Below are 16,482 nucleotides of genomic sequence, written 5' to 3' on the forward strand. Positions count from 1 at the left end.
CGCACACTAACGGGAAGCCTGATTCTCATAATGTATCATCTATACTAATATTTTTACCTTTTAGCTACAGTTTACAAATCAGTTGATCATTAACATGAATTAAGTGGCGGTCTTGAAAGTTTAAGAACTTAAGGGCAGAGTAATGGGAGAGAACATGGACCTTTTCGAGCTTCATTATTTCTGAATTGTATGTCCAAAGTATATAAAACTATACATTTTTGGAAAGGAAATGAGTCAAGGAATCCCATGGTGACGCCAGATTTGTTCAAAAATCTCATGTTTTTGAAAAAATCACAAAATTCACTTTTTACCCCAATTTTTTTGTGACAACTTAGAAAAAAATCCGCTCGAGTAAAACAAATTCAGTTAGCTTTTCATGAAGAAGAGACATGAACTTAGGGAAGGTTTTTTATTTTTTGAAACTTGTCTTTTTTGAAATATTGAAAAAACATGTGAAAAAAGCCATTTTGTCACTCTATTAAGCTAAAAATTGCACATAATGGTGAATATTTTTGTTTAAAACAAATATTTTGAAAAAATGAAAAAACCTTCCCTAGACTTTGATGTACTCTAAAGGATAGTGCAAAAAGTTTACCCTTTGCTTGCATATTTTTCGAGTTATCTTGTCACATAAATCGTGCAATATTGTCAAAAGTGAACTCTGAGAAATCGACATTTTAGTAAAAAAATGTCAAAATTATGCACAAAACGTCCTTATATTTTCAAACGGTAAGACTTTCACACTTGTAAAAGCTGTATCTAGTGCATGGTCTAAATATGCATCTTTTTGCACCAATGAATCTATAATCTCTGCTTTCAGTGCGCCAAAATTCAAAATAATTAAAAAATCTAAGTGGCATTTTGACTGCAAATTTTTGTTTTGTTTACACCACATTTTGCTGGCGTTAACAACATACCGAATGCGTCTTGACTGCGTTGGGCATACGCGCAGAGTTAGTTGGCGTCACGCCTGTGACGCGAATCGCTAGCAGTAATCACAATATTTCGCATTCAAGCGCATTTCTGACTCATTATTTCCGCCAATTTACTAAGCTGTCTTGAGCCATGTGACTTTTTAGAGTTAAAAAGAGTGAAATAAATCAAGCAAAAATACGAATAAATATTAGCAAGTTGTATTTTATCAGTTTCAAGTGAAAGAATACATCTTAGTGTTGATAAATATCAAAAATCTCAAATTCGGTCGTGGACGAATGTGTCTTCCATTACTCTGGCCTTAAAAAACAAATAGATTAAGATGTTTATACACGTTTCTTGTTCAAGTAGTTATGAAAAGGCTTTTTGAAAGTGTGAACTCCTTCTTCACTTGTAATAAACTAAAGTGCTGTTTCTTTTACTTGTAGGTCAATTTTAAAGATGGTACAAATGCAATCATCCCTGATGAGCAAATCAAAGGAACATTGAGGGTAAGTGTTATCTGGCTGCTAAAATAGTAATGTCTTTCTCAATGTTTGTGTACATGGCGAAAAAAAGGGGCAATGAGAAACAAAAGCTAATATTATATGTGGTTTATAATTGACACTATTTGCACTAGTAATAAAAACTATCTACAGACGACAAAACTGTTTCTTGCCCAGTATGGTCTGCTATGAGGTTGGGGTAAAATATGTGAGGATTGTCTGGATCAACTTTGAAATCCAAATAGTTGGTCAAGACTCAAGAAATATGGGACTCTACAGCATTACACACATGCTTGAAAACTATTCATGTTAATATTGTCTTATGTTGTGATTATCAATTATTCCTCTAGATCGGCAGCAAGATAGAAGCAAAGCAGGCAGAACAAAATCAATGGATAGAAGGGACCATAAGCAAGCTAACTGATGCCAGTACCTACACAGTTGGTAAGAGCAAAATTCAAAATTTAGCATAATGTTTATGCCATGACTTTCATCCCTTATCTTAAGTCGAAAGCAGCCATAAAAGTCTTGAAATTTGTGTTCTCTCTCTCCATGAAAAGAAAGATAAATGTATTATCATAATCTTTAAGATTTTTTATCACATTTGTTCAGGACAGTAGCCATCTGTAGTTGATCTTGGAGACAAATTTCATAGAAAGCTAATAAGGGTGTTAGCGAGTCCCGGAATTCGAGTACCGCCCGATAATCCTATTACCCGGGTAGGAAATTCCCTGCCCGGGTACCCGAAATTGAATTTGAATGCATTTTGATATCATTAAGAGTATGACATGAAAACTATGTATCAATTTTCATATTAAAATTACAAAACAATGTGCAAAATTCAATTTTTTTTTTTTTTTTTTTTTTTTTTAGGTCAACCATGATCCTAGCATTTATGTCTAGGTCCAGAGACACTACAAACCCGAAAAAAACTTTGAAAAACAAATTTAAATTTTTTTTTTTTTTTTTTTTTTTTTTTTTTTTTTTTTTTTTTTAAATTTGGTACCAGTTACCCGCTTGAAAAATCTGCGCCTGGTACCGGGCACAAAATTACCCGAAAATCACACCCTTAAAAGCTAATGACTCTCAGACTCTGGTTATATTTATCTAAAATTTTGACATTTTGGGCCCAATTTTGCTATCAGCCAAAGCAGACATTTGACCAATTCATGGGAGGGGAGGGTGCATCACAACCCCACACCCCTGGCTACCGCCTGCATCCATTGTTTCATAGACCTCTGAGTAATTCCTTTGGCAGTAATGCAAACTAATGTAATGTTTCTATCATTCTTGATGTTTTTAGTATTTGATGATGGTGATGAGAAGACATTGAGAAGAACATCCTTGTGTCTCCAAGGAGCAAGACATTTCAATGAGAGTGAGGTAAATATTAAAAGCAGATTAGTGACTACAATCGGAAGCTGAACGCCTTTTACTGAATAAGCGTACTACTAATCGCTGAGCGCATGTTATTTTGCATGAGGAAGTATGGTATACGCTTGCGCAGGAGTATGTGTAAAAAGAATTTGGCATTTTGTTACCCAATAAGTAGAGTCAAGTATGAGATACACCTGGAACTGTTGTAGCCAGCACTGGTCAAATTGACGTCTTGTGAACATTTGCATACCTGGTTTAAAACCAATCAATCAAGTAGACTTCATTGGACTTGCATGATTTCACATGTTTAATGAGAGGGGCTTGGCATTCATCAACAGAGTACATCAAGTTAAACTCTTAAAACTGGACACTTGTGCATATCTCAATAGCATTTGTTTCAAAATGAAAATATTTTTTACATTGTAACAAGAACGAGATGCAAACAAAATGACAAGTTAAATGTTACAATGGAGTCATTTCTTGTCAAAGTAATATGTTGGCACAGTTATGTGATATTATTCTGTTAATTCTTTCAGACCCTTGATCATCTGCCGTTGACAGACCCAGAAAACTTTGGAACGCCTGTGATGAGAATCAGTAAAGGCAGTCGCAGGAAGAGAAGAAACAGCGGTAGATCACAGTAAGTGTTAGATCAGTATGTCGTATTGATAGGCTTGATGGAAATCCGAGTTCAAATATTTTGATTTTGATGTTGTTGTATTGAAGTTTAATACAAGCTGTGACAAGTCGAATATAGAGTCAATGTGTATCATATTTGCATTGTAAGACTTTCTAGTATGGACAATTGGACATATTGTTGAAATCAAGACTGTTCAGTTTTAGCACTATCTAACAAATTTTTGAAGCAGTGGTAGATCTTGTTGAAGTGCAAGTAATAAGGGAACAACTGGTTAGTCTAACCATAAAATGGTCAAATCAAATTTGATCAATGTTAAATACTTACACCTTTGTGTGGGACCAGCTAGTCTGTGCATAACTTAAAATATGTTTTGATTTAACTTTCAGGAGCAGTGATGATGAAGATGAGGATGAAAGTGATGAAAGCTCAAAGAAAAAGAGGAAAGAAGAGAAAGATGATGATATTGGGAAAGTAATCATTTGTGAAATCACAGAGAAACGCAAGGACACATGGTTTCCTGGTCTGGTAAGCAACAAGAAATTGATTTTATAAATAGTTTAAAATGTCCCTTTAAATTGTCCCTTTTTATTTTATTTGAAAAATTTACTGTAAATTGTAATATCGGCTAGTTATGAGGTATGGTTCATTGAACCTGTCAATGAACAATTGAAAATGAAGGATTTCACAACCTGTTTATTGATATTTTACTTCCTAACAAATAATATGGGGCATGCAATATATTATTTTAAAGCTTATTTTGAGGATAATTTGCATAGTCCAATATCTCAAAAAGTGAAATTGCTGACTTCACAGCCCATTTGTGGTGGCATACTGACAATCCTCTATGCCATTTATTGTATTTCCACTGTCCTATTGTTTGACATGTTATTATATTATTTATTTTGTCAGGTGGTGGATCCAACCAGTGCTAAGGATACCCAGCCAAGAACAAAGGATCATGTAATGGTGCGCTCATTTAAAGATAACAGATAGTAAGTGGTCTTCCTTCTCTCCAGGAGTAGTACATAATGGTGATAGCAGTGATTAAATCAAAGCAAGAATTTGTCTTGCATTATTTCTTTTTCCCCTATTGGAAGAAACTCAGTGGTGATATTTCTTACAAAAAAAATAACAACTTAGTAATTCTTTTGCAGTAAAATGGAATATATGGAAATCAATTAGACTCAGTACACCGGTCGATCTTACCGCTTCCGATGTTGATTAAGATACTTCTTGCATCGATCCCGAGATGCGGAAAAACCAATAGTCATTTTGTCCCACATCAATGAATAAATAACAAAAACCCCCCGATCCCCCGGTGGACTCACCCAAAAGGTGACGTCACACCATATGATCGCCCCTTATTCTCCTTGGTCTCCGACTGACACAGACGTGCCTATCGATTGTTCATAGCACTGTGTATCAATTTCTCGACCGAGGCGAGATATACGGATGTAGTTTCACACCTTAGGTAAAAACAAACCGGTATTGTTCGGGTGAGGATAGTTTTGACGGCATTTTCTGGCTTAAAAAGTGACAAAAAACGATCCAAAACTTAGCTACATATCGTGCCTCCGTTTGTATCACGGGACACACGAGCAATTCAAAATGGCCGCTCGTTGGCGCCATTCATTTTGTTTCCCACGTAAAACAACCATTGCAGCCTGTAAGTTACAATAGATGTTTGTACATACACATTGTATTTCATGTACGGTAGGTTATTGTTGCTATGTTAGGGTGATTACTCTATCGTTCTCTCTTCATTACCGTCCAATAAAGACGAAGTTAATCAGATATTCATACGGTGGGGATTGGTAGGGACCCGTCTGACTTTTTAGTAATAAAGTTAGCCAGTCCTTACTTTACCACTAACGTTAGCGACCAGCCTCCGTGCTCAGGTTTGCTTACTGGGCTTGAGTCGCGTGTTGGGGGTAGTGCCCCCTCCCTTTTCTCCTCGTCGCCTCGGCCCTGTCGGGCTTGCCCTTCCCTGGTGACGGAGCGGGACCCACACCCGCTCTGTTTCACCCACAGGAGTGCTCACGATCTTCTAGATGTCTTTCTTTTGCTTAGGACTCTCCGAGTTCCAGCTTGACGATTGGGATAGGCTCCGCCATCGCCATAAGACGAAGAAGAATTCTACCAAGGGCACTGGTAAGGTCGACACGGTGGATTCTGCTGTGACAGCCCCTATGGGTCATGGCAGGTCTGCTTAAGGGGCTCCGGTCCCCGGACAAGCAGGCGGTTCCTTCGGGACTGCTAAGCTGGCGTCCAAAGGCTCAGCAGCCAGCGAAAGCACTGACTATACGTCGGAGCAAAGTAGCAGGTAGCAGAGCGGTAACCACCAGCGAAAACCCTAGCGGGTTTTGCAGCAGGAGGATACCAGTCGACACGGTAGATTCTGCTGTGACAGCCCCTATGGGTCATGGCAGGTCTGCTTAAGGGGCTCGGTCCCCGGACAAGCAGGCGGTTCTTCGGGACTGCTAGCGGCGCCCAAAGGCTCAGCAGCCAGCGAAAGCACTGACTATACGTCGGAGCAAAGTAGCAGGCAGCAGAGCGGTAACCACCAGCTTAAAACCCTAGCGGGTTTTGTAGCAGGAGGATACCAGCCCTCTAGCGAAAATCCTCACGGGTTTTTAGCAGGAGGACACCCGCCTGTTGCAGGCATGTCTCACGGGCTCAAACAGCCACAGTAGTAGCTAGCGACGGGCAGCATGCAAGGGTACCCCGGGCTTGCCTGGGTTGAACCCTAGCATGCATGGGTTCAGCAGAGACGATACCGTGGCTAACGCTGTGGGTGTAGTCTTAGCAGAACCAACTGGGGTTGTCACACGGCAGCGCCCATGGCGGGACCGCCGAAAGTGATACCCTGGGCCCTAGAATAGCTGCTGGCTGTCCACAGGGACTGGCTGGCGATTATTCAGGGGTTGGGCTCGCAGTCTCTCACGGGGCAGCGACCCAGGTGCATTCGGTGGCAGCTACAAAGACGAGCTACGGCTTGACTTCAGTGGTAGCCGCTATGCACCCGCCCATAGCTGCCGTGAGTGGTCCGCCACACACAGCGACCTTGGGCGAAGCTCTAGAGGGTACAGTGAGTAGCTTGAACAGCCTAGCTGATCAACAACCCACTTATGTCCTCGAGAGCCAGCGGAGCGTGGGTGATCCATTACCGTCAATGGGTCAATTACCCTCTCTTGATCGATCACTGTCAAATCAACAGGGCATAGCTCCATTGATTGACGCTGCCTATTCAGGTGGCGAGGTGATTGATCGGGGTATGCACGCTCAGCTACCCGTGGTACTAGGCAAGCTCCCTCTAGCCAAGGGACAGCCGGTAAGCGGGTACCCATACACACGGCTTGATCCCTTGCGGGGAACGCAGTGAGGCATGGGTACAGTGGTACACAGCCGGGAGCCCTCACGGGCACCCTACGCTAGTACCGCGCCGGTACACGCCAGCACACAGCTTGATCCCCAAACAGGGAACGCAGTGTGGCGAGGGTACAGCGGTACACAGTTGGGAACCCTCACGGGTACCCACGCTGATACCGCACCGGTACCGCAGCACTCGCCTTAGTCGCCGCAGTCTCTGTGGCAACAAGGGGAGGCGGTGCTGGTACTGCAGTACCATGGGGTTACCCTGGTGGCGGATCCTTTCAGGGTCAGCTGCCGGCGGGTATGCCCCGTGGTACCCGCCGCAGGGTGTTTCTTCCACGGCCCAGCACCGTGGCAAGTGTCGCCAGCGATGGCCACGCAGTACCAACATCAGCTGTTGACCAGGCCAGCCGGCATGGGGCTAACCCAGATCTTGATCAGGGTAGGCCCCGTGCTGCTAGCGCTAGGACGACGGCTGCGAGAGCATGCGGACCCAGTGGTGCCATGGCGGATACCTCAGGGTCTTGCGGGAGTACTCCCTCTTCTGCTGGCAGGTAGTCGGCGAGCCACACAGTGGTTATGCCTTCTTACCCGCTTTCAGATGCCCGTCCTCAGTTACCGTCATCATCGGAGCATGATACGGATACTGTGGGCGAGGGAAAGGAGTCGGAAGCTGAGTACGGTAGTGACATCACTACAGTCTCCTTCCCCCGCTGCCCCGCGAGGGGAGCAACAGCACTGATCTTCCTCCGGACACCCCCTAAGGGGGAGCCCATGGAGGAGGACCAGGGGATCCTTTCAGTAGGATGCTCAGCTGCTGCTTCCTCACAGGGGACGCCTGCACTCTCATTCCCGGCAAACATCACGGGTAGATATCGTACGGCTGTCGAGCTCAGTAGAGCTATGACGCCGCGTGCTTGCACGCTTCCTCTGCGCGTAACGCGGGAGGACCACGGGACCTACCTGCGGGGATCCGAGAGGGACCCACATGTCGTCAAGCGTAGCACGCTCAGACAACATCTGAGCTCTTCCGCGAGGTGAGCCTATTAGCGGTGCTAACAGCTAGCCTCAACGAGAGCTCCATGGGCCTAGCCCATAGGGTGTCCACTCAGCGCCGGGGAGGGGCCTGCCACTCCAATCGCTCAACGCGATGGAAAGGCAGGGTCCTTTTTCTCTTTGGATGCTTCTGCGCCACGGTGGAGGACCGTGCAAAGAAGCTACCAACGGAGCACTCTGAAGAGGTCGGAAACTGCCCTTACCATGGGTAGGAGCTCCGACTCCAGCAGGCCGGGCACCACCAACAGTACCCGAGCCCACTACCTCTGCAGCACCCATTTCTGGGAGGAGCAAGGGTAGCACAGGAACAGCTGGCAAGCCCCGAAGAAGAGCAAGCGCTCTTCCAAGGGAAGCTAGGCAGAGCATTCCTGGGGGCTCAGCGGTTTTTCCACAGGGGATCTCCCAGTGGATCGACCGCTTATGGCTTTCACCCAGAGGTGGGAAACCATCTCTTTGAGCGCCTGGGTATGGTCAGTGGTGAGTGGGGGTTACAGACTGGCAACCCAGTCTCCCCACATCTGCCTGCACATTTCAGAGGTCCACAGTAGTGCCGCCAGACGGCCCCCAGCGTCGGGCACTACTGACAGGGATCACACAGCTTCTCACGAAGCGGGCGATTGTCCCGGTCTACCCCCGTTCTACGGTGATCTTGGAGCCATTGGCTCCAAGGAAGACCGGCGACGGGAGCCCCATCCGAACCGCAGGCTGTTGAACACGTTCTTCAGGCCCAAGAGGTTCAGTATGGGGACTCTCGCCGGTGCTAGCCTGCTCCATCAGGGGCATGGGAACAGCATCGCTAGATCTCTCGGACACCTATCTGCATATGCAAATCGCCTCTCAAGATCGGAGGCATCTGCGCTTCTAGGTACAGAATCAAAATTACCAGTTTTGATACCGCCATCCGCCTGCCCATCTCTCCCAGGGTGTTTAACACTCTTGGTCAGAGCGGTGGCAGCGCATCTGAAGCACAGGGGTGTCAACATCAGTTGCTACCTGGACGTTTGGCTCATATACGGACGCACTCCACTGAAGACTACGGGTCTCATGGGGTTGATAGTCCGTAGGGTGCGGGGCCCCTGGATTTTTTGATCAGCTCAAAAAAGTCCAGCGTGGTCCCACGCAGACACCACTATTTGTAGGGGCCCAGATCACCCTCACGGAGGGGTTGGCGGTGCTCTCACCCGAGCGGGTGATTTAACATGGTGCGGTGTGCCTGACTCTTGGCGAGTCTCGGGCAAAACCCGCTGTGGCATGGATGAAGGTGGTAGGCCTAATGGCCAGTATGGTAGACCTCGTACTGTACTGCCGCTTTCTACGTTAGGGCTTACCCAACTACACCTTCTAGCCTGCTTGCAGGCCCAGTCGTCACCCACTATCCCTCGCGGTTCCGTTGTCGGAGATCGCGCGAGAGGAACTCTGGTGGTGGACCCATCAGCCCAATTTGACCCAGGGTGTCAGGTTTCCTGCACCCCGGTATGTCACGTAGTGACGACCATAGCGTCAAAACGGGCTGGGGGTCCACATCCACGGAGACTCCGCCTCGGGCCTATGGGGGCCATAGAGACAGAGTTTCACATCAACCTCCCTCGCTACGAGGAGGTGATCGTGGAATCACATACCGTTGTCCTGACGGATAACACAACCGTGGTAGCCTACCCCAACAGACAAGGGGACTCCGGGCCACCACGATTGAGCCTGCATGCACAACACCTGATAGGGTGGTGCAAGTTCAGGCAGATTACGATGAGAGCGATACACAGCGCGGGCGGCACCAGCATCCTCGCGCACAATCTGTCACGAGGAAGGGTGTCAGGACCAGCAGAATGGTCCCTTGTTCAGAGGTCGCTCAGACGATCTTCAAGGGATGTACCACCCCTCGAAAGATCTGTTCGCATCTCATCGCAATCATCCACTGCCGGTGTACTGCTCAAGGGTCGCGGACCCCCAAGCATTCACCGTGGACGCTCTGTCCATAGACTGGGGCGGGATGACAGCTTATGCAGTCCCTCCGATCTCACTACTCCTGAGGGTGGTGGCCAAGATCGGGTGGGAAGACTGCATTGTCATTCTGCTAGCGGCAAGGCCGCTCGCACTCCCCGAGGTACCAGATCTACTCCGGATGCCCGGAGCGGAGGTACCAGTCTATCACTAGAGCACCTGCAGTTAGCTGCATGGCCCTTACCAGGGAACACGCAGCGGAGGGATACTTTTCATCAGAAGCTGTTTTTCTCATCGCCGGGGCTAGACGGAAGTCTACCCTCCGTGCACGTATAGCCAGAGTCTGGCTCCATACCACGCTTGGTGCAATGAGACAAATAGCTCTCCGCTAGAGCCTCTGTGCTGCTAGTTCGGAGTTTCTGACAGAAAAGTTCCAAGCAAGACTTCAGCGGGCCACTGGGGCCAACTATAAGTCAGCTGTCCTCTCCATTCACCGAGGTTTGAGACGGGTCGACTATCATAGCCGATGGTTACCTTATTAGTCTCACGCCTCGACGGTATGTTCAACGAAAGTGTCTACCAAAAAGGAAAGTGATCCTCCTAAGGGATCCCAACACAGTCTTAGATTACTTTAAGGGTCACCCTCTTGACCCTCCGCCAAAAGCGACGCTTAAACACGTAACTCTCAAGATGGCTTTCCGGTTTGGCGTTGGCTTCGGGACGGCGGTGCTGAGTTGCACACGGTCTCGAGGTTAGCTTCCGTGTTCACAAACACTGGAGCGACACTGTTTCGGCGCTCTGTTCTCGTGACTACGAACGGGCGCGGTGCATACCGACATTCGTCCCTCTCCAATCCCCAGGGTTGGGCAAGGTTCGGCTGAAGCCAAAGATAGGCTGGGGTGTCCGATAAGGCGCTGCAGCACTATTTCTTCCGAACACAAGCCTTGCGAGGGACTCACGACCGCATTCATCACCCTTACAGAGCCTTTCGGTCCAGCCGCTGTCGCGATGGCTGGTCCAGGTGTTGGTGGGGTCCGGGGATCGCGAAGGTTTCAAGGCCCCACGACCCACTCGACACGCATGCTATCTCATCATCTTGGGTATACCGTTCGGTTGTCCCTTGAGGAGATCTAGCAGGCGGTGTCCCGGAAGCCACCTTCGCCCTTCTCTACGATACTTCCGTTTACGTTAGTAATCAGAGACGGGCGGGAGGTTTACCGGGACATTGTTCGGGCGATCATAATACGGTGGTGTACGGGTACCAGGTTTTCAGACTATACAGAATACTCAGCATGGTAAGAACCAGTGTCGCTATTCTTAACCACCAAACTTTTTAAGTAAGGAGGTTTATGTCTGTGATCGCGTGGTCTTTTTGTTTCCGACCGTTGGGGAAAATATTTTCTGACCTCGCGAAAACCATCGTTACCGCTCCCGATCCCTGATCAGATGCTGACCAATCTTGTACCTCCATCCGTCGGTTACTTGCTAGATCGATCTTTCAGATGTTGATGCAAGAAGTATCTTAATCAACATCGAAGCGGTAAGATCGACCGTGTACTGAGTCTAGTCCCAAACAAAAATGTTTGGTAGACTCATAACCGTGCGATCTTACCTTTCCGATGTTGATTATCCCGACCCCGCCACCCCCTACAAGTTTGGTCCGAGTCGGGGATCCCAAGTCGGATACGGGGCGATCATATGGTGTGACGTCACCTTTTGGGTGAGTCCACCGGGGGATCGGGGTTTTTTTGTTATTTATTCATTTATGTGGGACAAAATGACTATTGGTTTTTTCCGCATCTCGGGATCGATGCAAGAAGTATCTTAATCAACATCGGAAAGGTAAGATCGCACCGGTTATGAGTCTACCAAACATTTTTGTTTGGGACTAAAGCTGACTTTTTGTCACAAACATTTTCCTCAGCCTATTTTTCTACTGGATTAACTTTTTGCATATGCTATAGGCCTATAAAATACTGATGATATTGTTTATCTGTTTATTTTCTTCTCAGTTACTTTTTGCATATGCTATATAAAATACTGATGATATTGTTTGTCTGTTTATTTTCTTCTCACAGTTACTTTTTGCATATGCTATATAAAATACTGATGATATTGTTTGTCTGTTTATTTTCTTGTCACAGTTACAGTGTTGGTAAACAGAGTAGGAGGCCATTCACATCTAAAGATCATGTTTACAAAGGGGATATTAATGTGTTGAAAGGAGGTAGGTATTGGTGACTTCACCATATACACACTACACATACACACAAACACACACCCTATATATTTATAATCACAGTCAATGGAGGCCTGTCCAGAGGACTATGCAAATGTCAAGGATGTGCATGGCCACACTGTAATGAGATACACAGGCAAGAGGAGACCAGTTTAGTACCTACTCCAGTGGAATTCAGCATCAAAACAGATTTTTACAATGTTTTTAGTCCTTTGCACATTAGGAAACTGGACTGTCCATGCTTAAAAATGGGTCCACTGTTGCAGTTTTAAATCAAGTGTTCCAAAGTTGCTTGGGTCATGTCAACAACAGATGATCAAGGGTCTGGAAGAATAAACAGAATTAAAGGACATGACTATTTGTCAGAATTGGCTCATGACAAAAGCTTGACACCTTTTATCTGATAGGGAACATGATGAACCATTCTTAGTTGGTGGCTGTGGTTTAAATTGCAAGCACTGGAATCATGAATGTCCGCACCATTGCGGAACAAGTTTGCTTGCTGAGGTCCCCACTAGCTGCACGTATGTAGCGTATAGTACACACAGTACACGTAACTGAATTTGTTCCATTCATTTTAGAACAAGGGGAATTTTCCTGTTGGTAACTTATTTTTCCTCATTAAAACTAGTTTTTGTTATTAAGATAATATACAACTTATTAAGAATGAGAATAAACGATGTGAATTACAGTTTTTACTATCCTCTACTGTGTGATTTTCGACAGGCAGGTCCAATATTTTATCATAGTAGATATTGGACCTGTCTGTTGTCTGTCGCACAATAGAGGATAGTATAACAAAAATTCTGGTTGATTCTCTAAGTCACTTGTTATTGATCCCCATTGTGAAACCCTCTGTACATGTTTGATTTTTTTAGCTGTTGAGAAAGCAGTATCCTTCATAGAGACTGGCCAGCTCCCTGGTACTTGGGATGAAGATATGCTGAAGAAAAAACCCAAGAAAGGAGAAAGTGACGGGGAAGAAGAAAGCAGCGATGATGACTCTGATGATGAATATGATGAAGAGAAAGATGCCTGGCTGGCTTCATTGCACAAATTCATGGAAGAAAGAGGTAAATTTGGAAAGCTTAGTTTGATCTAGAAGATTTGGAAAATGGAATTACTGGATTGGATTTCAGCATTTGGTGTGATGAACACAAGGATGTTCAGTCAAGCTGTTATTGTGAAATATATGAATAGTGAATCTGTGAAGTATGATATTTAACGCTAGCCTAAGCATGTGAAACTTGTTCTTTTGGCGACAAAAAATGCCTCGTTCTATGTGCCTGACTGACATAGAGTTTGCAATTTGGGTTTAATTATTATTAGTTGTAGGCCCATGCAAATAAAAATAGCCATTTGTTTGGCTGAAGTGAAAGATTATTTTTGACTGCTTTTTTTTTCAAAATGCTTGCAAACATTTTTCTCATTTTTCAAGATTTTGTTGATTTTTTGGATTATTTAGCCAAGAAAAAAAATGTCTTGACCAACGGACCTTGGAAAATCCATCTGTCAGTAGAACAGGTCTTTTTTATTATCACTTTACTCTGATATGAAATGAGGCTTCCAGCTAAAATCTCATTCTAAAATGGAATCAAATGGCATAGATCTAATACTTTTCATCATGTCACACTCTTTGGCAGGCACACCAATCAACAAGCCACCAGTACTGGGATTCCGAGACTTAAATCTGTACAAGCTTTACCAGCTAGTACAGGATCTAGGAGGATGCCGTAAGGTGACAGACAAACAGAAGTGGCGTTACATCAGTAACAAGATGGGTATTCTGGCCATGACAAGTCAACAACCATACAACATCAAAGTGGCATATAACAAGTAAGCAAATGTATAGAAATCAGGCCTGTGAAATATCTGCTTTTAACCCACTGAGCACTACCTGCCGATCTAACATTGCCTCTGATTGGTCAATTACATGATATCTTTACTTTAATCACCAATCGGAATGGAGCTTTGCAAATAATTCACCCCAATTTTTTAGCATGGTGAAATTATTCTAACAATGTTGCTGAGTGGGCCAATTGATAATGAAAACTTCTTTTCGGCCAATCGGCAAGTAGTTCTCATGGGTTAAGCAAATTTCTGCTGTTTTGTAACCGCAGCCCAATTTTTATTTCTGTTTTTTTTTTTGACAGACAAAAAGTTTGATATAATTATGTTGTTATTTATTATTTGGGGAGGGGAAATTCACTGTAAACATTAATTTTATTGTGAAATTACATTTAAAAAAGCCTTAGAGTCACAGGAAATTTAACATCAAAATAATATTTTTCCATACAAATAAAGTAACTCTTAAATCACCAATGTTCTCAATCTTTCCTACCGTCTCTGGCAGTCTTATGTTGTGGAGACTGGAGAGGTCTATTTAAATACAAAGAAAAATGACATGCGTGTCTCAACATGTAAGAGTACTCTAAACCTAGTAGCCAAATGTTCTGAAATGTGTCCTGCTTAAAGTATAACCCTGCTTTTAACATGTGTAACAAGAGTAATGTCAAACATGTCAGATTGCCAATAAGAACAGGATGTGCCTACTTCCTGAATAAGTTAACCTTGTCTATGCGATAAAGAATACTTGGAACAGTGTCAGGCGGGGATGCCCAGGAAGTTATATATTGTCTGTAATAGGGTAATACTGGTAGAAGTGCATGTGTAGCCCATTAAGAGCAACAAACTCTTCAATTTTTTAAAACTTTGTTTGCCTCGATATGTCGGTCTGCCGATTGGATGATTGGATAAGATCTTGAAAACAAAATATTTTGCATACAACAGGGGTGTAATTTGTCTGGCTTTTTCCAGATTTTTTTGTGGCCAAAATTTTATTGATTTTCAGCCCATTTAGGCTTTTTTTGCCCAATTTCACTCTGCTTTTCTGGATTTTTTTACTATTTTCAGGGTATTTCACAAGATTTGAATTGCACCCCTGATACAATTATGCAAACAAATAATGAATTGAGTGTTTCAAGGAAATGCAAGTGTTACAAGACTTGTGTCTAACTGCTAATTTCAAATGCCTAAACAGATATTGTAATCTGTGTGATATGTCAAGTGATTACATGCAAGTGCCCTATTGGAGGTCTACTTTATTACCATGTTAAATTGAGTAACTGGTACAGGAATGTTGGATTTTAGGATTAATTTCAAATTCAGGATTTTTTAAACCTTCCCTTCCTCTTATGAATATAGGCAATTTCAGACCATGATTTTCCCTAGTATTTAGGTTTATTTTGTTGACACCTACTTAAATCCTTGCAGGTACCTGTTTGCATTTGAGGATTACAACCGTAAATTTGGTCCAGGTTTATCGGCCAGGACGTTCACACGTACCAGAAGAAGGCCATACGACAGATGGCAACACCAGTCCCCACCCCCTCTTACCAGGATGGATCGGACCCCACCAAGAGTCAGAGAAACTATCAGAGAAGTGAGGGAACCAGAGGAGGAGGAAGAAGAGGAAACGGAGAAGGAAGAAGAGGAAAAAGTACCAGAGCCTGAAAAGGAACCGCCACCACAGCCTGTTGTGAAGAAAAAAGTATGTACTTAATCATTGATACAACAAAAATTAGAAATGTGGGTGTGTAGTAGGGTTGCATGACTTCAGCTATTTTGTAGTCAACTTTTCGGCACCAAATAAATGTAACCATAACAACTATTTGAAGGTCAAAATATAAAGGGAAAAAGGCAGCTTAGTACCCAAGCTACACAAATGAACACATAACATGATCAAATCTATGGATGATACAAGCAACATATTATATTATAACCAGGCCTCAAATTTTAATTTGTTTGGGCTCCGATTTTTAAGGCCATTGGGCAAAGACAAAGAAGGGCGCCAAGGCCAACAATTGATGAAGCATGCCTTAATCAGTTGACAAAGATGAAGGGGCACCAAGGCCAAACTGAAAAAGGCAGACAATGGCCTCGGTGAAATTTGAGTTCTGATTTAACACATCTGAAACACAAGCTTCAAAGTGAACTTCCTAACATATAGACCAATTGCAGCAAAATTTACATTGGGTATCAGTAATGTGTTGTGTTTACCAGCATTTTAGGTGAATAGGAATAGGATTGTATTTCACTAATCTATTGAGTATTATCTCTTCTTAACTCAAGTAATAGTCCAAAAGTTACAAATACCCTTTTACTAGACATAACTTTAGAAAGGGTCCCTGTAGTAAATCTCTGTTACTTACGGAAGGGTACCGATCATAAGTCATTTTAGTGAAATGAATTTTACGTTGCATCGTAAGTTATGATTGATTTTTAAGCTTGTGAAGCTTTATAAAGTTTAGTGAAATGGAAATTAGGTCATTGTCAAAAGTTGCAACTACTGCTAATTACGACTTTAATGGACTTAGTTGTGCAAAGTGTGTATGTATATTATTATGTTCAATGTGTTATGTTCAATAAAGGGCAAAGAGGAT

The 16,482-nt window shown here is 43.9% G+C and overlaps 1 protein-coding gene across 1 annotated transcript in view; it reads left to right on the forward strand.

Moving 5' to 3' along the window:
- LOC140153277 (uncharacterized) overlaps positions 1 to 16,482 on the forward strand; it is a 43,959-nt gene that overhangs the window by 11,196 nt on the left and 16,281 nt on the right. The window contains 10 exon segments of the mRNA XM_072175979.1: positions 1,362 to 1,424; positions 1,769 to 1,862; positions 2,722 to 2,801; positions 3,332 to 3,435; positions 3,822 to 3,960; positions 4,345 to 4,427; positions 11,946 to 12,028; positions 12,919 to 13,113; positions 13,684 to 13,876; positions 15,314 to 15,590. Of these exon segments, the coding sequence (XP_072032080.1) occupies positions 1,362 to 1,424; positions 1,769 to 1,862; positions 2,722 to 2,801; positions 3,332 to 3,435; positions 3,822 to 3,960; positions 4,345 to 4,427; positions 11,946 to 12,028; positions 12,919 to 13,113; positions 13,684 to 13,876; positions 15,314 to 15,590 (1,311 nt within the window).

The sequence above is a fragment of the Amphiura filiformis genome, chromosome 5 (assembly GCF_039555335.1).
Source record: "Amphiura filiformis chromosome 5, Afil_fr2py, whole genome shotgun sequence".
Taxonomy (NCBI): Eukaryota; Metazoa; Echinodermata; class Ophiuroidea; order Amphilepidida; family Amphiuridae; genus Amphiura; species Amphiura filiformis.